This window comes from Hippopotamus amphibius, chromosome 1 (genome assembly GCF_030028045.1).
Source record: "Hippopotamus amphibius kiboko isolate mHipAmp2 chromosome 1, mHipAmp2.hap2, whole genome shotgun sequence".
Lineage (NCBI taxonomy): Eukaryota > Metazoa > Chordata > Mammalia > Artiodactyla > Hippopotamidae > Hippopotamus > Hippopotamus amphibius.
In genome coordinates, this window is record NC_080186.1 from 223918854 (window position 1) to 223944834 (window position 25981).

General features: G+C 34.0%; 1 protein-coding gene across 10 annotated transcripts in view; it reads right to left on the bottom strand.

The window, feature by feature from the left end:
- ERBIN (erbb2 interacting protein) overlaps positions 1 to 25981 on the bottom strand; it is a 114112-nt gene that overhangs the window by 16743 nt on the left and 71388 nt on the right. For 8 of the 10 annotated variants that reach the window (XM_057742250.1, XM_057742241.1, XM_057742219.1 and 5 more), the window contains exons 10-20: positions 24673 to 24817; positions 23318 to 23390; positions 22881 to 23010; positions 22459 to 22574; positions 20788 to 20857; positions 11673 to 11772; positions 8316 to 8437; positions 7095 to 7268; positions 6083 to 6271; positions 2762 to 2876; positions 881 to 1064 (exon numbers count right to left, since the gene is read on the bottom strand). In XM_057742250.1, the coding sequence (XP_057598233.1) occupies positions 881 to 1064; positions 2762 to 2876; positions 6083 to 6271; positions 7095 to 7268; positions 8316 to 8437; positions 11673 to 11772; positions 20788 to 20857; positions 22459 to 22574; positions 22881 to 23010; positions 23318 to 23390; positions 24673 to 24817 (1418 nt within the window). The remainder of the gene's footprint in view (positions 1 to 880; positions 1065 to 2761; positions 2877 to 6082; positions 6272 to 7094; positions 7269 to 8315; positions 8438 to 11672; positions 11773 to 20787; positions 20858 to 22458; positions 22575 to 22880; positions 23011 to 23317; positions 23391 to 24672; positions 24818 to 25981) is intronic. The other 2 variants (XM_057742230.1, XM_057742175.1) reach the window with 1 other exon arrangement.

The following is a 25981-nucleotide window of genomic DNA, read 5'->3' on the forward strand; positions in this document are numbered from 1 at the left end:
CTTACTATTCGACAAATTAATCATTATCTTAACATCTAAGAGGTCATAAAAATTAACATTTTATTTACCATATTAGATCTTAGCCTCAAGTTCAGAGGACAGATATAAATGAATAATCATAACTACAACTACATAACAGTTAAACTCAATTTGAGACATAAAACTCATCTTTATTTTAAAGCAATACAAATCAATACACAGAAAAATTTAACTTATATATGCCTGGAATTTAAGAACTACTTAACTCTAAAAATTAGTTAACAATATTCATACAATAAGCTTTGGATTCAGTAGTAACCCAAATCTTTCTATCAAGCATTCTAGCTGATACATGAAGGTAAAATGTTATAGTCTCACTCTGATAAGAAAACTTCTTGAGAGCCCTAATAATAAATTTGTTTTAAAATTCACCCAAATTCAAGCCTATAGGAAGTAAATCTTGTTTCAGTGAGTTTGAACTACAAATTTAACTTTAAACCAAAGATACAGCACTAATTAGAAATACCTGATTGAACCCTTTAATGCTACTACCCCCCAAAGTTACTCTGAATTTCTAACTCTAAAAATACCCACTTTAATTTGAATTATTCCAAATGGGCTGTTTATATTGTAATACCGAGAAATATTATAAAACTATTCAACCTTTTAATGAAGAGAATTAGAATATATTTTAAATCTTTTCTTGTCCATTTAAAAGACTAAAATGGAAATGTGTAAAAGCTAAATAATTAGTAGTAAAGTGGGGAAGAAACCATATACTGCCTGAACCACTTCTATAACATTAACTTGTAAAATCTTATTTATGTTTTAATAATATATATTTGCCTTACCATCTCTATTTATTGTACAAATAAATTATATTGTTAAGATGTTCACAAACCTGATTTTGGAATTAATACCAATATGAGTTTGTTTCACTGGAGAGCAGAGTGAGGTATCTTGACTACTATCAGTATTAAGAGAAACTGAATCAGACATCCGAGATGGAGAAGAACAGTTGCTGTTATTCTGATTGCTATTGTGTGTAACTTCATCTGATAAAGAATCTGTATCCTTTGTATCATCTAAAACAAAAAAAAACATAACCTATTGATAAAGCCATAAAGAATTTTCAGTGATGACAAACGGCATTTATATTGTCCTGGTTCAACATACAAGGTAAAAAGTTATATGGATAAGATAACCAGAGGCTCACTTCTGAAAATTCAATCCTAATACATACAAAGATTAACAAGTTTAAAAATAATGATAACTTCATTTGTTTTAGTGATACCTATAGTTTATTTTTAAAAAAATGACCAATGTTAGAGTTACCCAGAATTTGATTTAGTTTAAACTACTGACAAGATGATATCACAATGTTTTTTAAGGCTATCAATTAATTTTGGTGAATATGCTTTTCCACGCATTTTTAGTTTTAAAAAGTCATAAAAGTAAGAAATACATAGTACAGTTCATAACCTTGGTAAGCTTCTCTGGGGTAGAAATTATTTCACACATGTATGGAATTGTTTTCATCTATTCTGATAGTAAAAATGAGCAGTGCAATCAACCAAAAAACAAACACCAAATAAATCCAGAAATTTTCACAAGGTCAGCTTTCCACTTTTTAAAATCATTTCAAAGAACTGTATATGAATAGTGAACTCTCAGTATGTGAGATGATTTTGTAACAACTATATAAACAGAAATAGACAATACTCATATTCCATTATAGTCAGGTAGTATGAAAGGCACTATTTTTTTAAAGTAGCGATAAAAAGATAATAATTTAATACCTTTACAACCCTAAAGGCTGTTTTTAACTAACTGAATTCTAGCTAAATCATAGAAATGGAATATACAGACACCGTCACAGGTGGTTGTACGAATTAAGGATGTTTTTGCTCTTCCAAATATCTCAGTTCAAGTAGTGTGAATTGTGTTTACAGTTGAAAACAGTAGCACATGGGGCTCTGTAACTTCAACTTTAAGGTATTTGGGTTTTGGATTCTGAATGTTTAAAATACTGTTACACTACACAGCACTTAAGTTCTCTTCTAGGTATATTCTTCTTTTTCTTCTACCTCCTTATCATGGGGCAACTGGGACAATTAGATAACAACATGTAAACTATTTAGCATAGTAAATTACAATTAGTAGCAAATTATCAGTGCCGTTATTATTATGAAACCCAAGCTATCCTCCAAAGGGCCACCCTAAGAGTTAAGTTTCATTAATGCCATAAAGGTAAAGGCTAGATAAATCTCTGGTGGAGAGGAGTGAGGGGAGGATAAAAGGAAGGAATAGATACTCTTCAAGTTCTCTTTCATTTCTAAGAGTCTGAGTTTTTATGTCAGGCAGGGGTGGGGGGATGTTTAAAAAAAAAAGTTCTGCTTATAACAACAAGCATCTGTTATACATCAGGTACTATGCTAGATCTGAGCACTGTATGTCTATATATACACATGGACAAAATTAAGCAGCTCAAAGATCATATAGCAACTAAGCGGTAGAGATGGAGTCATAATCTAAGCTTATCTGCCTATAAAATCCATGCCATGTCAGTGAAATTGCACGAATGAGGGAAGAGAACAGATCCATCAAGAGTTTTCTTTAAAAACGAGAAATGAGGAATACATCTTTTAGAAAGGCAGGTTTTAAACACTGTTTCTAAAAAGTATTTTAAATTACATAATGACGTTCAGTGAAATTTATTTGAAAAAATGTATAAATTTATTCAGCCCATTTATATTCTTAGTGCTTTCTTTTAACATCTAACCTTTTTTGTTATTACTAAGTGCTACCACTTTGGGCTGGTTAATAGAGGTTTCAATTAATGGTGGTCGCATCTCTGCCATTTTCATCTCTTCATCAGAAGAAAGTTCTTCAGATTCCTAATTTAAAGAAAAAAGAAAATATTTACAAAAATAAATTTTGGTTTCTTTAAATGAATAAATATTAAGTCATAAGAACTCAAAGAAGAGTACTTAGAACAAGTAAAAAAAAAAAAACCTTTTTAAGGTAATAGTGAATAAAACTAGTATATGACAAATTTTTCAAGACATGGCAGTAAAACTATGGAAATTATTAATAGTACACCAAAGCGCCTAAGGTATAACTTTCTGTGCAGTCTATAATTCAACTGTATTAATGATTAGTATGTACCTGGTACAATGTCAAGTGCCAGAGAAACAAAAATGAGTAAAACACAATCCCTGCACTGGAAAACTCAGTTTAGTGAAGGTGCTCTAACAAAAAGTCTATTCCTAATCCTCAAATTATTCCCTCAAGGATCACTAGGTTCCAAGGAATCAGAAGGACTGAGGTTCTTTCACTGAAATGACTTAATGGCAATTTTCCCCCAATTTAATGTTTTTCTCTGATATTTGGCAATTGTCCCAGGCTATCTACCACTGAGTGCACTTAGCACACGCAAAAAAAGAGACCCTGTCATCAACAAATATTAATAGAAAAATTTTAACACTGCATATAGTGTATATAAAATCAGATCTTCTGCAGGTAAATTATTCTTAGTTAACATGGTGAAAATAAATAAAAGCTCTTAAAAGGGTATTTTATTAAAAATACTAAGATTTATAGATGCTTTAAGAGGGCCATAATAAGACATGGACTGGAGTCAGAAAACTATTTCAGTAAAAAGGTCAGACACAGTAAATATTTTACACTTTGCAAGCCACACAGTCTCTGTTTCAACCAACCAATTGAAACAAAAAGTAGTCACAGGCAATATGTAAACAAAGCACCATGGCTGTGTGCCAGTAAAACTAAATTATCATCTAATTTTTCACATTTCAAGAAGTATGCTTTTTCTTTTGAGTTTTATTCAACCATTCAATAACATAAAAGCTGTTCTTGGCTTGCAAGCATACAAAAATAGTCAGTGGGCCAGATCTGGGCCATGGGCCATAATTTGCCAACCCTGTTCCAGACTGCACTACAACAAAGTTAGACTGCTAAATAGATTAGGGAGAGAACATAAATTGGGTTTAATCTTGCAGGGTGAGCTAAGAGGGAAATGACATTCTGAGTAGAGGAAAGCATGGAAATAAGAAAAAGGTATGGCAAGTCAGCTCCATGCAGCTGGAACTTAGAATAAGTGGCAGGAAAGACAGAAAAGGCAGACTGGATTGGATAGTAAAAGGTTATGCTCTGAGTATGAACTCAAGTATGTGTTGGTCATTACTGAAAGTTGACAAGCCAGGAGCTCACAAGATCAGATTATCTTTTAAAATAGTAACTCTGGTGTTAAAGGTGTATGGAAAGAAAAAGAGACTGGCAGAAAGGAAACTAGCTATCGTGATAGTTCTGAAGAAAAAAAGACTACATCTGTCCTGCAATGGCAGTGATAAGCTAGTAAAGAAAAAAAGAAATTTTGCAATTAACAGGACTTGATTAATAGAATGAATGCAATGAATGAGATAAAATGATAAGGAGGTTTGCCTTAATTTGCGATATCTGCAGCATTTAAGCTCCTTGACCAGACCTTCTCCTTCATGAAATTATATTACACCTGGGCTTCTGGGAAATGCAGTCTCCTAAATTGCCTCCCACCCTGCTGTTTCCATTGCTCATGTCAATGAATCTTCCTGTAGTTAGCTCAAATTCTTTCCTTTCTTACTCTTTCTCCCTGGATACTGCATTTTCTCCAATGATTATGTTTAATGTGGATAATTCTGCTAAAAAGTTTCCAGTGGCTCCCTGAAGACTACAGTATAGAACATTTAGTCCAAACTTCTTAGCATAGGTATTAAGGGGTTCAGAATCAGGATCCAATCTACCCTACTAATTTCATTTCAGGGTTACATACTATAATCCCTGACATACTCAGTCAGATGGAACATGCTCTTTTCTATATTTTCTAAATGTCATTCCTTTGCTCTTATTATTCTTTCCATGTTTCATTTAATTCTCCTATTTCTGCTCATTGAAGTACTTCAAAATACAGGTTAAATGCTTCCTTCACCTTAAAGCATCCATGGTTCTTCGTAGCCAGAAAATATCTCCTTTCTACATTTCTGTAGCACTTAATACCTCCAGCAGTATATGAGGGGAAATGTAAAATGGTGTAATCACTTTTGGAAAACTGGCAGTTTCTCAAACAGTTAAACATAGAGTTAACCACACAGTCTAGCAATTCCACTCTGAGCTATATACCCAAGAGAAAAGAAAATATATATCCACACAAAAACTTGTATACAAATACTCAAAGGAGCCTTATTCGTTACAGCCAAAATGTGGAAATAACCCAAATGTTCATAATGGGTGATTACAATAAAATATTATTCAGATATTAAAAAATGGATGAAGTACTGATTCATGCTACAATATGAATAATTTTGATGACATTATGCTAAGTTACAAAGACCACATATTAGATGATTACATTTATATGAAATGCCAAGAACAGCCAAATCTAGAGATGCAGATAAAGTACATTACTAGTTGCCTACTCTAGGACTTGGGGGGATGGAAAAGTTGCAGGGAGACAACTAAGAAGTACAGGCTTTCTTTTGGGGTAATGAAAATGTTCTAAAAGTGATTATGATGAGGGCTGCACAACTTTTAGTACACTAAAAGCCACTGAACTGCACCCTTTATCTAAATGAGTGAATTGTATAGTATATGAGTTACACTTCAATAAAGCTGTTTAAAAAAAAAAGTTTTTACTGATCCACGAGACACATCCCTTTAGAAAAAAGTTCTCAGGTATTCAAGAAAAAAAGTACTTTACAATCAATGATAACTGCTTAAATAAGTCAAATAATTGAAGTACACCTACAGCAACCTTTTCATTTTTAAGTTACAGAAAAAAAAACAATTGTCATTATGAATATTACAGAACTAGAACAGAACTGCCACAATCTAATTTACATCTTAAAAATTTTATACCCGTTGTAGTCCAATGTTTAAGCTTAAAGTGACAAACAAGTGATATAGCAAATAATATGAATTTTCTCAATGGCAAATCCATTAGCATATTTCCTGCTATCACTTATCAGGTTTCTATCTTTAGTTAGCAACAATGAAATATTAAATTCTTATCATTTATCACTACTCCAGAATAATCATTAAGCCATACCTCAAAAACATCATCATGGTTCACAATATGCTTCAAGTTCTCAGAGGCTTTCATATTTGCATTCACTGGTAGATTCCCAGGACTGACCTCAGCTTCAGGTTCACTGGCCTTTTGTATAGAATTTCCTATCATATACTTTTCTCTTTCATCAGCTTTGCTTCTTACTGGAGTAGTACTTTCTGAAGTTACCTAAGTAAGAGAAAAGATAAAGAATTCACCGTCTTTATATCTATCTTCGTATTAAAGTTCAGATGAAAATTTAACAGCAGTTTAGTATCTTCCTATTCTGGATAAATCGAAGAAACTTTAAACATGGAAATCTGTAGCACTCAAAAATAAAATGCTCATTTTGGGAACAGGTGGTCCTAAAGGTCCATGAGCCATATTAAATGTTACAATTTAGCTGAGGCTACATTTCATCCTAAAAGTTACAAAGGTGGTATTTATGAGTGAGTGACTTAGCATGCTCAAACTCAGGATGATTAGATTTTTTCCTGCTCATGTGGAATATACAGTAACACTAGTGACATGATAAAACTTCTGTTTCGGTGATACCATGTCAGGGGGAAAGTCCATTAAAGGAACACACAGTTTAGGGATTTGTGCAGGTTTTGGAAACATCCCAAAGAAATGCCAATGGTCTGTCATAGCAATTACAGTTAAAATTAAAACTGGGTAGAGTGGATCAATATTACCAGGGGGAAAATATTTCTATAACAATGAATTCTCTGACATTCATTACTTTATTCTTTGTTCAGGCAATGATTTTGCAAAGGCTATGCTGACACTCCCCTGCCCATCTGGACAGTCTGTAACCACACTGAAGTGGTAATAATAGCGATTAGGAAGCTTGCTCACTATTACAGCTTTTAGTTCAGGTATTTGAGAACATTTCCCTAAGTTTGGGAGTACATTTTTATGTAAACAAAAAGGATCATTATATCACTTATTTAAAAATTTTAAAGAACCTGAAAGAGGTTTTGGTCAATGCTTTTTAATTGAGTTTTCTAACCTTCACACCCACATCATTATTTACAACTTGCTGATCTTCATGTGGTTTCAAATCTTTTCCAGAGTCTTCGTTAGTCTCTTCATCTTTTAATCTATGTACAATGGTTTGAACAGTTTTGACCATATTCTTAAGCTCATCTGGGTATGGTGTTGGATATCTCTTTAAATTTCCCTCCTAGAGAAACAAAATAAACACAATTTAAAATACAGATATATTTTTAAAAAATTTTTATTGGAGTATAGTTGATTTACAATGTTGTGTTAGTTTCAGGTGTACAGCAAAGTGAATCAGTTATACCCATACATATACCCACTCTTTTTTAGATTCTTTTCCCATACAGGTCATTACAGAGCATTGAGTAGTTTCCTGTGCTACACAGTAGGTCCTTATTAGTTATCCACAGATAAATATTTCTAATGTCAATCTCAAAATTTAATCTATAATCCATCTTAATTACACTGCATATCTAGCTCCTAGGGGTAACTGTGAAGACAGATGATAGGCCTTTGAAAGCATTTTAGACTCAATAAAAGTATGGTTTTATTGACAGTCAAAAACTTCAGTTACAGATTTCAATGTTTTAAAGGCTTTTTTTTTTTTTTTTTGTGGTATACTTAAATATATTCCATTTGGAGATATATGGTGTGGATATTGCCAACACCATCTCTTGGCTTTGAAATAGGTATATGTTTTCCAGCTAGATGTTTATGCAAACATACATAAAATTCCTACATTATTATGACTTCCATGCTGGGAACCAAACATTTCTAAGGTCAGCCTAATTATCATTTTCTGGGATTCAGCTAGTTTTACTATATAAGGGGATAAAATAACATACATAAGTAACTTGGAAATGTGTATTTGCTACTTTTATCACTGCAACACACAGTCTCAAAAAGAATCAAAATGCTCCTATCAAAGAGTTCTTTATCCCTATAATATATATAAACAAATCATGAAAGAAAGGAGGAAACAGTAATCTGTCCTTCTCTTATATTTATGCACACTATGAAATCTAGCTTTTAATTGCATGATTTTATATTGTTCTCAAATGCTTTCACATGATAAAGGTATTGATTACTAAAATTTCAAGTGTCTTGAGGGCAAGGAATGAAACTAAAACTTCTTAACATCCTCCAAAATAGCACAGATTAGCTATACAGTACCCAATAAACATCAGCAGGCCTGTTTAAAATTTGAAGGAAAAAAGACCAGACTCACTCTGGGAGGTGCCTCCCTCTCATCTTTGTCTTCATCACATTCAAATGCCACTTGAGCCCGCTGTTTTCTTTGTTCCTCCCACAATGATGGATTAAAACTTTCATTATCTGATATAAACATAACTAAAGAAAAACAAAACAAACAAAACCCCACTGTATTTTACTATAATTATGAAAAACTAGTACTTGTTCATAATTTTCTTTATGAGATATGTTCATTAAGATAAATCAAGACTGGTCAATGTCAGCAGCTATAAATTCCACACTAACAACTAAGCTGTGTTTCTAACATTTCTTCACAATACCAATCACATATCTTTTCTTCCTTAAAGATGATTTGTCTTCTTTTGGGACCAGAAGGATTCCTAAAGAGAATACAACAATTAAGAGACTATAGATCTGTGATTGCGTGCAGTTTTCTACAAAAAGTAACATGGTAATATATAAATTATTTCATCCAGGTTTTGGCATTCAGAAACCTTCCTAATTCCAATATTGTTCATTATGTACTGGCGGAGGGGGATTAAGACAGAAACAGGGAAATACTTTGGTAAAAAATGACTACCCTGATGGCATGTAATTACATCTTTGCATTAAATATTATATACAGCTTTACTAAGTAAAGTGATTATAAGATATTCTCTATCAAAACTAAGGAAAATTGAAAACATAAACTCAACACTTACCTATCCTGCTATCTGATATTAATATTAAAGATGTAACAACTGTCACAGCTTTTGGCTTCTTATTAGGCAACTAAAAAAAGCTAAGGCTTAAAAAATTAATCCATTTGACTATTATATATCACTTTATAGAGGTCTACATACAAAATAAAAGAAGTCTAGTACAAAATAAAAGTACAACTTATTTTCTGTCCATTAAAAGAAAACATCAAAAGGGATTAAAAGCACCTAAAATTAGGTAATAGAAAAACTGAAATTCCTGGAATACGCAAACATGGTTAATTTGATTATTTATGCAAAACTAGCATAATTATAATTTATTTTTAGTTCTTATTTTGGGCTTTTTACCCTTCTTTAATCTCATATCCAAACTAAGAACGCCATGAAACCAAATACTAACAATAAGAATAAAGCTTTTAGATTCACCTCTTTCTTTGTTTTCATTACTCGGCTCAAAATTTTTTCCTTTAATCTCTTCGTGTTGTTGCTTAATATTAAATGAATTAGAATGTTTGTTTTTGTTTGTTTGTGCATCATGGTTCAATTTCCCAGGAAACCCTACTGATGTATTTTTGTGGTATACTTGGAAAGGCAAGCAGAGCCAAGCAGTTTCCAACAAAGTCTGTTTCCACGATTGAGAAGATTTCCCCTCCCATCTTAGGCTTTTTTGTTATCAGAAGAATTCCTGAAGAGAATCTAACAATTAAAACACTGTAGATATGTGCAGTTCCCTCAGTTCCCTACAAAAAGTAACATGCTAATATATAAATTATTTCATTCAAGGTTTGGTATTCAGAAATAATCTTCTAAATTCCAATACCGTTCATTATATCCTAGGGGTGGGGATAGGGGTTAAGGCTCCAAATCCCTAGCCTTGCCCACAGATCTCTGAGTTTTAGATTACATCAAAGCAATTTTACACCAAAATTTTTTCAGAACCCCAAGGAAACTTTTACCATGCCTTTTACTCCTGTCAACTTCTGGTCACCTACACTTTCTACCCTTTGGTATAAATCTCACATCTTTTTGTGATTCAGGGCATCAGGTAGTAACATCGCTTTTTCTGCATTTTAGATGCCACCAGATCTGATCACACTGACATACTCATTGACAACTCTAGTATTTGCCTAGCGTGTTTCTCCCCACCTAAGACCTGCCAGAACCCTGAGTGATGAAAATGTGTGATGATCCCACCTCAACACTACAATTTCATAATTCCTAGATGCCCTCAATTCCAATGTCCATCTGCATCTCACCCATGTGATTCCCAATCATGGTAATACTCAGGACCTTAGCTTCTGTAATACTTTTCCACCTCCCTGACCATTACACTTGTCCTTCTAAATCATTCACTTCCTTATTATTGCCAGTAAACGTCAAGTTCCTTAACCTTATTTGTTTTTCTTCCTGTAAAAGCACTCTAGGTTTTACCGCCTTCTCTACTCACCTTAGATTTCATAATATATTATCTCCACCACTCTCACCTTTCTTGTCCCCTTTGCTTAAGTCATACCTATCCAGTAAGTCCATAACGTGGTACTTCAATCACCTACCTTCTTTGCCCTGGAATTTAACTAGAGAAAAATGACCTAACCTGGTTGTGCAGAACCACTACAAATCTATGGTATTCCTTCCTCCTTGCTCCATGTTCAAGGCTGCTCAGGAGTTCTATTTATTCTAAGTCTGCTCTCCCACTCCAAATCACTGCCACTTCCCTCAAATGCAGCTTCCCCCAACCTTTAGAGGCAACTTTCTCTTTGACTTCACTGAGAAAATAAACGCAGTGAAAGCTCTCAAACGGATACTGCTCCCCAATATTCTGTTTTCCTCAGTTATAAATTTATTGTTATACGGATCTATACTTCCCCTTTTCCTGTTTAAGACTGACTCCTCTAGATAGGCTCAAGATACCATGCCTTCTCTTTCAAACTGAGCCATCATTATCCCTCTTTTACATCTTGAGCTTCTTGAAAGCAAGGATTTAAGATCTTAAATACTTAGATCTGAGACTTCCCTGACAGTCCAGTGGTTAAGACTCTGTGCTCCTGATGCAGGCGGTACAGATTTGATCCCTGGTCAGGGAACTAAGATCCCAGGCGCCATGTGGCACGGCCAACAAAACCCCAAAACTTAGATCTAACACAATGCCTGGCACGTAGGTAGTAATAAAAATGGAATGAGTTAAATGTGAAGTGTCTACTCTCAAAGTATTAAAAAATTCCACTTCAAGGACACTGTTTTCTGACTCATCTATTTCTTAGAGACACTGTGATAAAACAAAAAGCTTTTCTCGCAGTTGAAAGGAAATTCACCTGCCTGACCATACCAAATGTAGTTTCTGATTCAGTATTGTGAGTGTGAAATACTTTAAAAAACACATGAACTCTAAGAGGACTCAGAATATTACGAACTTATACTTTTCTGTTGAAGTCTCTCCCACACTAAAACGCATCTAATAAAATCAAAGGAATCATTTAAGGAAACACATGGTATACACATACCTCTAAATTGAACTATCTATAACCCTGAGATGTTGCCCTTTTTTTCCATTTTCAGAGAATTTCATTAACCAATTCTCCAAATTTTCTTCAAATTAGTGCAAGTCTCTGAGACTTAAAATTCACTTCACACCTTTGCTGTAATTTTTAAAAGAAAAGATATTCTTAAATTCCTACCATCCTCAGTCCTTGGCTGCTGAGGGAACATGTAGTTAGTAAGCACCATTTTCTGGGTCTCTGAATCAGTCTCTTTTTGAAGAGGTATCAGGGGTTTGGACTAGGGAAAGAAAATAAATGTTTCATTTTCAATAATCCTAAAGCAAATACATATCCAGCAATACCTCTGAATAAGTACTCACCATTTTTTCTATAAAATATCAATGTGTAGGTTACAAAAAAAATTTTTTAATATACATAATAAAACTTTAAGATTTGAAACCTAATACAAATCTAACAAATAAAATTTAGCTTTTAATACAAATCAAACTCATGCTGTATTGCAATTATCACTGATTATTAACAGTTTTAAAAGTTCTCATATATTAAGTATATCCACAGTCCAATAATTACTTATCACAGTGATTTTAAAAACTCCAAAAACTAAGCCTCTCCATTTTATGTTATTTGCCCCTTCTAGCATTCCCCTTTGGGAAGATGCTTTTGTAGAAATGATTTTGAAGGTTTAGTCTTGTTATCTGCAGGATTATTTTAGCTGAAAACAGAGTACTTAAAACAAACACTAAGTTGTAACCTTCTCTCTTCTCCCCTGTACCTCCTTTCTCCATTAATGATATCACAAGTTACTCAGTTGGCAGAACTAGAAATCCCAATTATTTCGGACCTCATTTTTCCTTAAGACTTTTTCCCTAACCTGGTTATTAAGTGTTTTCAACTTACTTCTTAATATAAGCAATACTTTTGCCAACCTACTGACCTAACATCCTACCAACCCAAGCCTTGGCTAACTGCAGACCAGCAGGAACTACCCAATCTTCCCCTCACCTGCCACTCTATCAATTAATTCTTTGGACTTACTCTTGTGAAAACCATGCAGCTAGTTAATGCCATCCTATAATCTTACTCCCATTTAAACATTTCCTCTGTGCCCCTATCCTTGTTCCACCATAGAGATACTGCCCTGCATCTCAAACATCTTCACTGAAAACTTTCCTTGACCTCCTTAGATAATGGAAATGCTAGACCTATTCCTTTTCCAAGGACAGTACTTCTCTGAAGCCTTCTCAGATACAGGGTGCATCTTCTCCCACACCTCATAAACCCTAGTTCAGGAGGTGGAGTTAGTATTTACAAATGCTATGAGAGCATTACTTCGTTCTCAAGTATAAACACCTCTTCTTTTGAGGAAGACTAAATAAATCCTACTCCAACCATTCTAGCTCCTTTCCTAATATCCACTGACCTCCTGGTAGTATTCAACTATTTCTGACTCTTTTATGCCAAATCTTTCCACAATAATGGGTAATTCCACAGACAGAAAAGGTAGATGACACAGTCATTCTTTTAGCCCAGTGATTTTTCAGTAGATAAGGAGCAGATTGGAAGGAGGAAAGAAGTCTACTTAGATAGATATATCAAAATTATCTGGGAGGGAGTTCCCTGGTGGCCTAGTAGTTGGGATTCCGGGCTTTCACTGCCATGGCCCGGGTTCAATCCCTGGTCAGTGACCTGAGATCCTGCAAGCCATGCAGTGTGACCAAAAAAAACAAAAACAAAACAAAACAAAAAAACACCTGTAAATTCTATGTTAAAATAAAGAATTATCTGGGAGGCTTTTAAAAACTAATCACACACCTGAAAAAGTTCTAAAATTAACTGTGGTAATGGCTGTACAACTCTCATGAATATATTAAAAACCACTGAATTATGCACTTTAAAATACGTGAATTGTACAGTATGTGACTTATGTTTCAATAAAGGTGTTATAAGAAAACTAATCATCTGTTATTTATCAAGTGCAAAGGCAAAAAGAGATTGAGAGCTATTTATCGAGCTTCTCCATTCCTTAAATACTTAACTCCAATGATACTGATTACTATTTCATTTTAGATACTGATTGTACTCCCTTACCATAATTCCTACAATATAACCTGTTAAATATTCTTTCTCTAAAATATAAATTTAACAAGTATTTACTAAGTGCCTCCTATATGCAAAGCACTATGACAGGCACTGGGTATACAGTGGTGAGCAAACCATCTTTACTGATTCTGTAGAGCTTACAGTATATAAGAGGGGGGATAGAGATAACAAAATAAATTACAATGTAAGAACTAGGTAGAGAGGGTATATAGGGTGCTAAGGGAACACCAAGGAGGAAGTATTTGCTTACCGAAATCTTGAGCCATGAGGAAAGCATTCCTGAAAGAATGCCTTCTTAGATGAGGATGAGCAGACATTAAACAGGTAGGAAGGGGGAAGATGAATGTTCCAAGAGAGCAGAACTCATTTAGGGAAATGAGAATAAAGATGTAAGGGGAAGAGATGAAGCTAGAGGATGAGCAGGTGTTTTAAGCAGGTTAGTGCTAGAACAAGAGTAAAGGATTACTTGAGCTGTAGTGTGGTTCTAAATTAGGGTGATAAGAGATTAGAGGCTGTGGTAACACTGGAGGCAGAGACCTGTCAGGAAGCTATTTCAATAGTCTAAGTCAACACTGTCCAGTACAAATAAAATGTGAGACAAAAATGAGAACCATAGATAATTTACAATTTTCTAGTAACCATATGTTTCCAAAAGGTGAAAAGAGATTAAATTAACTTTGATAATGCATCTAATTTAAACTTACATATTCAAAATATTGCCATTTTAATGTGTAATCAGTAAGAAAAACTGATGTGATTTTACATTCTTTGTTCAACTAAGTATAGAAAATTCAGCGTGTATTTTACACTTACAGCACATCTCAATTTGGAGGAGCCACATGACCATGTCTACTGTATTGGACAGTGCAGGTCTACTGAAAGATGATGGTGGACTAGTTAAGGGAAAGGGAGCAGGGATAAAGCAAAGCACAAGAGCATCTGATATATTAAATAGTTAAGACTAAACAGAGCTTGGTGATTCACTGTACTAAAGTACAGGGGGAAACAGCAGTTAAGAACTGCATTCTCAGGTCTCTATCTCCAGCAACTACTTTTTACTGATCTAGGGAACCCAGGAAAAGAAAAAGATTTGAAGCAGAAGAAGAAATGTTCAGCTTTAGGTTGGTTGAATCTGAGACATCTAGGAGGCAATGTTAAGTAGACAGTGAGTGTGAAATTCACGAAAGAGAACTGGGCTGAAGATAATTGTTGGGAATGATGATGATATAGTCAGTAATTGCATCTTTCCCAGGGAAAAGTATAGGGAAAGTAACCAAAGCAGAGACTAGAGCACCATGAGGGGCACCAACATATAAGATACTGGCAGAAAAATTCCTGAAAAGGAACCTAAGGAGTGGTCAGCCAAAAGGACAACCAGCGAAGCATAGTAACATAGATACCACGCAGATCTCTCACTTCATTGCTCCTACAAGACTTGCTCATCAACCCCACCAAGACTGCCGCTCTCTTGAACTTCTTACTTTATCACCATCATTCTTTCCTGTCTTTGCTTCTCTTTTCACACCTCACCATATCTCATTATAACCACTTTCCTGCCAATTACCAAGACCTCCGTGCTGCACTGTCCTTCTCTCACACCTGGGTTGACAAAGCTGCAACCCAGAATTATTCTAACTGTGTGCTTTCTCTGTATCACACAACTGAGCAAATTAGTATTAACAACAAGTATGTGGCAACAAACTTCAACAGATTCCCAATATTGCTTGAAAATTCTTCTAGACTTCCTAAAGTGTTTTCTGAAGAAGATATTATCTTCAAAAAAAATTTTTTTAATAAAAATAGGATTCAAGAACTGCTAAGAGTTTGGAAACTGCTACGTTCTAAGAGTTTCACCATGTAGGTTATTAGCCCTCCCTCTCAAAAACTTCATACCCAAGATCCCTTTAAGAACTGCCAGAGCTTTTGATTCCATCAACTTCCACTCCAGTTATCCCTCACTCTCTAATATTCTTAAGTCTCGTTCTCCATAGAGCCTCTTTCCAACAACCTATAAACATGCTCTCTTACCTTGCCCCTAGCTACCAATTTCTTTATGTTCCACTCCTTTTCTTTCTTATCCAACCTTCTTAAAACACTAATCAACAATCATATGTCTCCATTCTCTCATTTATTTATTCCTGAAGCTACTTCAATCTGGTATTTGACATATACTTCGAAAACTGCATTAGCTACAGTCAAGATAAGTTGGCAAGATAGGTATAACTTGCCAAAAATTATATTTTTCAGACTTCATTTGAACTAACCTCTCATTAGCATTTATCCTGTTGCAAACCCTTCCTTTAGGCCAGTTGCTTCACCCTTCACTTAAAAACACCATCATATAGTCTTCCTTGTACGGCTTTCTAAGCCTATTAACCCACCTGCCACTTAAATATTAGTATTCTTCAGGATTAAGCCATCCGTAACATTAAAAAAAAAATCTGACAATAAACTCTTTTGATAAAATAATAAAAAGCTATGAAACCACTCCCAAGAAAAAGAGATTAAGATGATGGACTGAACACATATCTCTCTTCATGCTATAAGTCTTTTAAATAAATTTTACAAATAAAAGGACTAAATCTGTAACAGTTCTGGGAAAAAAGAAATTATATCTTCAGGAGCAATTCTGAGCAACCCCTGGAGGTTAAAAATTAAAAGAATGGAGAAACTAAGAGCACTGAAACCATAGCCTAAAACAAGACATCGGGGTGGGGGTGGTGGGGGTGGGGGTGGCGATACTGGTTCAAGGCCACTCAAACTGTTCTATGCCTCCCTACTTGGATATACCAAAGATACCTCAAACTCAATAAACCTAACTGGAACTTATTAGCACCTTTCCATAAACATGTTTCTTTCTCTTCTGGTTCTCTATCTTGGTTATGGTATCAATATCTACCTAGTCACTCAAGCCACATCTGTGAGGCTCATCTTTGCTTTTACTCTCTTTCTTCTAACATACATGCATTCTTCACATGTTCTATTGATGTGACCTTTTAAGATATGCCCTAAGTATGCGGTCTCTTCCTTGGCCCTGTTATCATTACTTTACTTCAGTCAACATTTTCTGTTGCCTTGAATATGGCAATGCCCTTCAATAGGTCTTCTCTGGCCTTCCTGCTTGGCACCACCCCCTGCTAAATCCATCTTCCATAATACAGCCCCCAAAGCCTTTCTAATATGTCAATCCGATCATGCCATTTGCCTGCTCATATGTTACCCACGTTCCTTATCTCTTCTAGTAGAGGTGACACGTATTCCAGGACCACTTTTCTTAAACTGATGACATATGCGAATAATTGACCACGACTATAATGACCCAACATCCAAGTTGCCTGGGACATTCCCATTTTACACATGCTACCCTGACACATCATAGAGGCCCCTTTCATTACCAAGTGTCCTAAAATAGACAATAAATTACCCTAATCACAACAATTTTCCACAGAACCTGAATATGGCCTTAGAATCCTTTAAAATATCATAATTTATCAAAGTTGACATGCAAGATTAAAAAAATTTATCTGCCATCCTTGAAATATAATGCAAGTTCCTTTGTATGGCATACATGATTCTCCATGACCTGTCTATGTCACCTCTGTGGCCTCACATCTCACTCTTCCATCTCACAAGTCATGCTCTAGTTATAAACCACTTGAAGAGGTACTGAATATACTACACTGCTTCACTAATAAGTGCTTAGGCTCATGACAGTCCTAACCAGAACATTCTTTCCCCTTTCTCTGTTTAACCCTTTTACTCTTTTAAGAAGATTTTATTCCTCTTTTAGGCATTATAGGCATCTCCTCCTCTGGGAAACCCACCTTTATATCCCCAAGTTATGCTCCCCTTTTCTGATCCTGAGCCTACAGTCCTACCAAGTCTTTTACCACATTGTATTAAAACAACCTTCTTAATATCCTTATTTGGCCCACCTTAGTCTGCTTGGCGTAGAACGGTTGTTCAATAAATGGTTCTTGAATAAGAATGACAAAATGAATGAGGGAATGAATAACCAATTGTTCTGTTCAAGCCTTCAGAGAGACTTACGAAAAATTATGTTATTGCATGTACTGCCTATAGGTTTATTTCCTACATGGTCAGTGAAATGTCCAGGAGTAATTTATTTTCAAAATTTATAAGCAAACTACTTTCACATACTTTCTCCCCTATACTTGTTCTTTTACACCTAAATGACTACCTCATACTGTAAGGGAGGTTTCATAGCTACATCATATATGTTTTACTATTCATTACTTTGTCAAACTGGGGAAAACACAAAGCCCACTATCATCATAATTTTTGCTTTAATCAACAAATGGGATGCAAGGAGAGGTGAATGAGAGAACACTGTAAATATGAAGAAACTGTACAGATACTAGATAACTTCACTTTACTAAGTCATCTGGCATAATTTTCTGGCATTGATTTATCCACAATAGTGCTAATATACTAACAGTTCAGAGTCCTGAAGATCAGAAGACATGTCTCATTCACATTGTTTTAAGTACCTGGCATAAGCCAGGGCCCAGCAAATGTTTTATGAATCCAGCTGCTAAATTTCACATCAGGTTTCAAATGTAAATACTCAAGTAAGAAAGATTAGATAGTTAAGATATGTAATCAGTTGTTTTCAAGCTCTAATAAAAGCAAAAGTATCATAATTTTAATACTTCTTTCCCTAATTCATAGAACAAGTAGATACTACAGACTGATTCATAAGCGTGGACCAACATCAACTTAAGGCTTTTAAGATATTATTAATAGTTAGGTGGAAAGGGGTTCTCAGTTAAGAAGTTTAAAGAATCCTGAAATACAACCAAGAGGGTTTCTTTACTGTCAGAACATATCAGCGTCATTGATATAATCAAAAAAAGGAATATAATCCTGTCTCCCAAGTGAATCTGACAATGAAATTCAGGACTATCATATGAGACTAGTGTATCCATATACACTATATACACATATATCTAAATAGAGCTTTAGATAAATTATAAGGTATTGCTCAAAGTCAAACACTAAGCATTAATTTATTAAAATGATCAGCAAATTTTATATTCTATTTTGTAAAAAAAACATTTAATAGTAAGAAATACCTGAGAAGAGATACAGATAAAAAGATTTCCTCATAATTACAGATAATAAGGTAGCCCTTAGTCTTTACTTTCTGTTGAGGACCTATAACCCATTATTATGGTGATATTATACAGGAGATATCTTACCCATTAAAACAGAAGGTTTACAACAGTCTACACTGTGAATCCTAAGACTAAGAATTACACATTTCAAATTATACCCAATATACTTTTGTAGATGTTTTTAATAGCTGAACTACTCTTTACAACTATAAAATACTAACACTTAATTCAAACATCTAGACAAGCACAGAAATACGTATCTATTAACTGTCTAAATGAAACTTAGCTAGAGTACTAAGATATGTGCATTGCCCTGACCTTCTTCCTTCCCATGCACTATAACACACTTAAATCAGGCTTTCATCCCTACCATTCCACTAAAACTGCTACTCCTCAACATCATCAATTACCTCAGTCTTGACAAGTCCAACAGCCAATTAGCAGTCCTCATATACCCAACTCATGAGCAACATCTGACTTAGTTGATCTTTCCTGAAGCACTTCCTTCAGATGGCTCTCTAGATAACCCACTCTCCTTGTTGGCCAGTGCTTTTCACTCTCTTTCTGGGATCCCTTTCATCCTTGACTTCAATGTTCAACCTTCTTTTCTTCTGTCCTTACTCCCTAGTAATTTCATGCACTTCCACAGCATAAAATCCCCTCTGCACAATGCTGACTCCCAAATTTTATCTCCAGCCAAACCTGAGTTCCAACAAAGACACTCAACTATTGACTTGACATTCATAAAATCAAACTACTAATTTTGTCTTCAAACTAACTCCTCTCCCACCTTCCCTATCTCAGAAAAAAGCAACTCCAATATTGTACTTCCTCAGATTAAAAACCTAAGAGTCATACTTGCTTCAGTTCTTTCTCTCAAGTTGCACATTTAGTCTATCAGTAAATTCCTCTGGCAATATCTTAAAAATGCACTCCAAATCTAAGCTCTTCTCACCATCTCCACTATTATCATATTAGGTGAAGCCCAGCAACATCTCCTTCTAAATTAACTGCAACAGCCTCCTTACTGAACTTCTTGCATCCAATACAGCACCCACAGTCCACTCCTCACACAGCAGCCAGGATGATCCTTTAAAAATGTGAATCATATCTTGTCATTTCCTGGAATGAAATACTTCAACAGATTTCTTTCTAACTCAGAGTAAAACTCCAAGGGATTTGTATGGGCTACGAGGTCCTATATGATCTAGTCTCAGTTTTTCTCTCTGATCTAATTGTTTACACCTACACTCCAGTTCTCTGGGCTTTCATCTATTCCTCAGTTACACAGAGCTCATTCCAATATTAGGGCCTTTACTCTTAGTATTCTTTAAATGTGCCCCCTCTCCCAACTCACAGCATGGCTCACTCTTCATTTCATTTGAGAATCTGCTCTACTGTCCTCTTCTTCAGACAGATACTTCCTAAATCACTCTATTTAAAATAGGATGTTTATTTCAATCCTGCTACTGTTCTAATGCCTATCAAACATTTTCTCTGTAGTTCTGAAACATCATTACATAGTTACTTATTTAGTTACAAATAGTTACAAATAAGTAACTCTTCTCACTGAATGTAAACTCAGTGAGAATATAAGAAGATTCTATTTGCTTCATCAGTATAACTCCAGCTCCCAAAGCAATTTATGTCCTACTGTAAACTTTCAATAAATGTTTGTCAGACAAAGAAAAGTCCAAGGAACAACTCTTAATTCCTTAGAAATACTTCTTTAAGGTTTGTCAAAGTGCTTGATTAGAAGCATAATGTAAATTATCAAACTGAAACAGATACAATAAGCCACAGAGTCTCTATGAAAATGTTAAAAAGTTAGGGAAAATTTTGTCCTAATCTATCCTTTTATAGATTTAGGAGAAGTAAGACAAGCCCCAAAGGACTTATCGTTTATGAATGTACACATATTTCACAAAAATTATCTGTATCTAAATATTTTCCATATGTAATGTTTTTTACATGTGTACCAGATTAGAACTGCTGAATGCATAATTATATAGAATAACGGGAATTCCACCAATTTACTAAATCTGAATGCCTACCTGATTATCTGAGAGCCACATAGCAGTCAATTGCTGTAGCTTTGTAAAGCTAAAGGGCAAATTTTTTAATCTGTGGGAAAAAATAGAAACAAAAAGTAAACTTCAAAAATGAGAAATGTTAAAATGAGAGCTAGATCTAATGGTCTTCTAAACAATGTTATATTACTGCATATGAAAATAGGAGAAAATCTTTTAATTCAGGAGAAAACCCAGTACAGGTCTTTGAAGAGGATTTAAGACAAAACACTATCCAGTTTTATAAGAATTAGTTTTAAAAATATAAATATAAAGATAAAATAAAATATAATAAATAAAAATAAAAAACATAAATAAAAACATAAATATAAAATTCAATTGATTCTTCAATTGAATCAATTTGGTTGGGGGAAAAATGGATAATTTAATAACCTCAAAAAAAATTATATGCTAAGAAAAACTGGTAATTATCCCTACCTTACTGCAGAGGCAAGGACAAATTAAACAATGTCTCACAAAATTGCTTTGGATGTTTTACTTGCTTTTAGAGAGAACAAACTGTTACAAGAACCACTCTTAGTAAGAGTTTGTTATAAATACTGTACTCTTTACTTCATTGTGAACCAGCACTTTCATACTCAAGAAGACTATTTTAACATTATAATGAATAAAAAAGTAACAGGAATAGTCAGTAGAATGTTAAATTGAAATAGCATCCTTTTTAAAACAGAATGGCTACTTAAACCTTCTGTCGTATGCTTACCTATTCTTCTATGACTAGCTTCCAAGGAACCTAGGGAATCTAGGTTTCTAGAAATCTAGAGTACTGGAACTTAGGGCTCTACTTTTAGGGTACAAACTATGGGCTGAAACAAGGATTTAAATTTAAAAGGGATTTAATTTTCAGGACTTAATTTAAAACCACACTAGATAGCTATAATTAATCATTTAAAGGAGGAAAGAGGCGGGGACAGTGGTTATTCTTAAATAAAATGGAACAGTCTGAATACCCTAACTAGTCAGAAAACCGAGTTTACATTAAAGTTCTATCTTACAAGCTATGTGAATCACCTTAAATCTGAGTCTTAATTTTCTCCTCCATAAAATGGGAGAATCTATTTTATTATTTCATAGGGTTGTTTTGAATACTTTGTATGATACTACAAAAGTAAAATGTAAAAATGCTCTACAAATGTTCTTTTATCACTATTAGTATCTTTACATCAGAAAAAATTAGGACAATCTATTCTTAACTTAAACATTATTCCAATTTAGCATCCCTAGTGATCTATTTGCTCTTCACGCTGGCTGTGTTGTCCAAATTATTTCAGTGGGTATCGAATCACACCTCTGCCCCTATTAATACGAAGAGCAGATTAGATTAAAAGCTGCTTTTTCCAACAACAGTATTGAGGCGAAGATCTGACTTTAGTAACAAAAATGGCTACTATAAGGAGAGAATTAAGAGTATAAAGCTAAAGTCAACATAAAAAGAACTGTGACAAATAACCACAGTATGATAATTAACATCAGGTAAAATTAAATCATTCTTTCAAATGAAAATTCTACACAAAAAACAAAAATATATATGAAAAGAAAAACATGCATTAGCTTTTCTATCACATATAATGAAACTTTAATTTCATCCAACAGATGTCTTCTATAAACTATATAATAAACTACATTGTTACAAACCTATTGTCACTCAAATTAATAACTTTTAATTTTTGCATATCCCCCATTTCCTCTGGAAGTGTCTCAAGTTTATTGGAATGGAGAAACAGCACAGTTATATTTTTCCAGCTTCCAATCTGAAAGAGAAACACAGAATTGTGGATCAAAACTTCAGTCTACTGCTTCATGTATCATTTTCAAAAGTTATAAAAAATACTCTTCTCATTTATAAAAGGAATTATATTTTCCCTTTTCAATTATTAACTTTCATGTATCAAGAAAAGTATTTAGGAATCTCTTGCAAATCAATATAGCTAATTATTATTCAGAAAATAAATAACAGTTACAAAATTACTTCTGAAAGAAAATAAAGAAAATCACATGGGATAGCTATAATTAATAATTAGAAAAAATAAAATTTCAAAATAAATCAAATACAGTACCTCTGGGGGTAACTGTTGTAAGTAATTATGATCTGCAGCAAAGGTTCTTATATTAGTAAGCTGCCCAACAGATGAAGGCAAAGCTTCAAGTTCATTGAAGCTACAATCCAGTTCTTCTATTGATACTAACCTTTAATTAAAAAAGAAAACACATATTTTAACAAAAAATTTCTTGTATATAATCCAAAACTTAAGAATATATGACCATTTGAACTTGACTTTAACAAACCTAGAAAAAAATCTATTTCCACTAAGCTAAAGTTAACTTATAAAAAAATTGGGCTATCTTCATTATAAATAAACCCAACCTGCAACCAACTGCTTATTTAAATGTTTTCTGAAACTCCTTTAGATGTTAGCAATTATCTGAAAAACATATATGGCATGTTAAACTGAAAGAAAAATCTTCTAGTTCTATTAATACACAAAAATCTTACCCTCCTATAGAGTCTGGTAGATACATTAACTGATTTTCATCTATTTTAAGAGTTGTTACATTCTTCAATGAACCTATTGAGGGAAGAAATAATACATAGTTTTTCATCTTGAACTAGAAGCAAGTCAACCAACAGTCAATATGAGTACATATTACATCTGACATGAATCATAAAGAACTTTTAAAAACCAACCTACCTAAAAGAGACACCACCCCAACCCCACCAACTATTTCCTTACCCTGTGTTTACAGCTTTCACATACAGATTACCTCTTAACAGCAGTGTATATTTATCAATTTAACCCTCACTAAAATGTAAGCTTCACAAGAGTTTGTACTTTTTGTCTCCTTTGCTCACTGTTGCAGCCATGTTCCTTAATACAATGCCATGATGGCAGAGAAGATACACAATACAAACTTAACAATGGATTTAAGAGGTGGTAGTAGGAAGGTAGTTTTCTTAAGTGTATAACGAACTATTCTACATATTGTATGTATAGTAAACACTAAAACAATAAAAATGGAGTTAAAATTAAAAGTGTTGAATAAATTACGGCAGAATATGCAAAATGTAACCTGAGCTAAAAAGTTATGTAATTCAATTGAAAAATATGTAAAAACACTTTTGATTTTTATATTTAAACATCATGATGATACCACAATTTAAGCTTTTGGTTCTTTAATAAGATAATTCAATTCCCTTGATACATCATCAAACAACTACAAAAATACAGTTGACCCTTGAACAACACCAGTTTTGAAGGGCACAGACAGATCCCCTTACATGCAGATTTTTTTCAACAGTGAATACTAGAGTACTACATAACCCAGTTGGTTGAATACACGGATGCAGAACCATGGTTAGGGAGGAAATGAATGTGGATATGAAGGTGCAACTATAAATTATACGAGATTTTCCCAATGTGCAGAGCGTTGGCCCCCTAACTGCCATCGTTGTTCAAGGGTCAACTGTATAGATTTTCATAGGATTTTGTTTATCTGGTTGTCTTCTCGTGAGTCTAAAATAAATTTAAGATTGAAAAAAGTTACTAGATAAGGGCCACGATCAAGAGTTAAACCAAATTTGGGTAAATTAACCTCTTTTAAAGAACTTAAACTTTTATTACAGTGATAAAAATGACATTTCCATAAAGTAAATAAAAACAGTAATGTCAACAAAAGAGTAAATCGTATAACTGATCACATCAGAAAAAAATTCAAATAATATCTCTGACTTCAGAGTACAGTAAAACTATCTCATAATAAAATGGAACCTTTAAATCAAGCAATGGCAATAAGTTTCTCAGATTTGATATCAGTAAATATTAATTACATGATTTAGAAAGCAATACAAACCAATAGTCTCAGGCAGTTGTTGAAGTGAATTGCTTGATAATAGGAGGTCTTGAAGGTTTTCACATGCTGAAATTCCTTCTTCAACCATTTCAATATTATTTTTAGAAACGTCCAAATATGTGAGCTGTTTCAAACTACCGATAAACTATAAATAAAAAAAAGGAAATCTAATGACTCCATCAACAGTAAGCTGTAAAAAGTTCATATCGTAAATCTAATATCAAGTTATAATTTAAAATTAAGTGTTTATATGAGGATTCATAATTTTTTTAATGCCATGAGTAATGCCAGTAATAAAACTAAGAGCTCTTACTAATGTTAGCTCAACAGAGTGACAACAGACATAATACTTTTATTTGGAAACTTAGCTGCCCATCATTTGCAAGGGAGACAGCAAATCTGGGGATTCACACGGCTTTAGGTCTGAGAATAAACACAACGTCAGCTGCTAAGAAACTACATGGAAAATAATAGCCTACTTCAACAACTCCCTGGGCAAAATGAAATAAAATATAAAGTCAATTGCAACCACTGGGAAGGACACACTCCATGGCATTAAAAAGAGATCTGACAGTTGACCCTTGAACAACATGGGTTTGAACTTCACAGATCCACTCACACATGGATTTTTTTCAACAACAAATACTACAGTACTACACTATTTGTGGTTGGTTCAATCTGTTGTGGATGCAGAACATCAGATCCAGAGGAGGAACCCTAGTTACAAAGGAATCTTAGGGAGGACTGACTATAAATTATACACAGATTTTCAACTGTGCAGAAGGTACGGTGCCCCTAATCCCAGAGTTGTTCACAGGTCAACTGTGTTTTACAAAAATTTATTACAGAAATTTTAAAATTTTAATCAAAAATGTGTTGACAAACCTAATCAAAAAATGGGCAGAAGATCTAAATAGACGTTTCTCCAAAGAAGACATACAGATGACAAAAAGCACATGAAAAGATGCTCAACATCACTAATTATTAGAGAAATGCAAATCAAAACTACAATGAGGTATCACCTCACATGGTCAGAATGGCCATCATCAAAAAATCTACAAACAATAAATGCTGGAGACGGTGTGGAGAAAAAGGAACCCTCCTAAACTGGGAATATAAATTGGTACAATCATTATGGAGAATAACATGGAGGTTCTTTAAAAAACTAAATATAGAATACCATATTTAGCTCTATAAATATGGTATAGATCCAGCAAGCCCAATCCTGGGCATATATCTGGAGAAAACCATAATTCAAAAAGATACATGCACCCCAATGTTCACTGCAGCACTATTTACAATAGCCAAG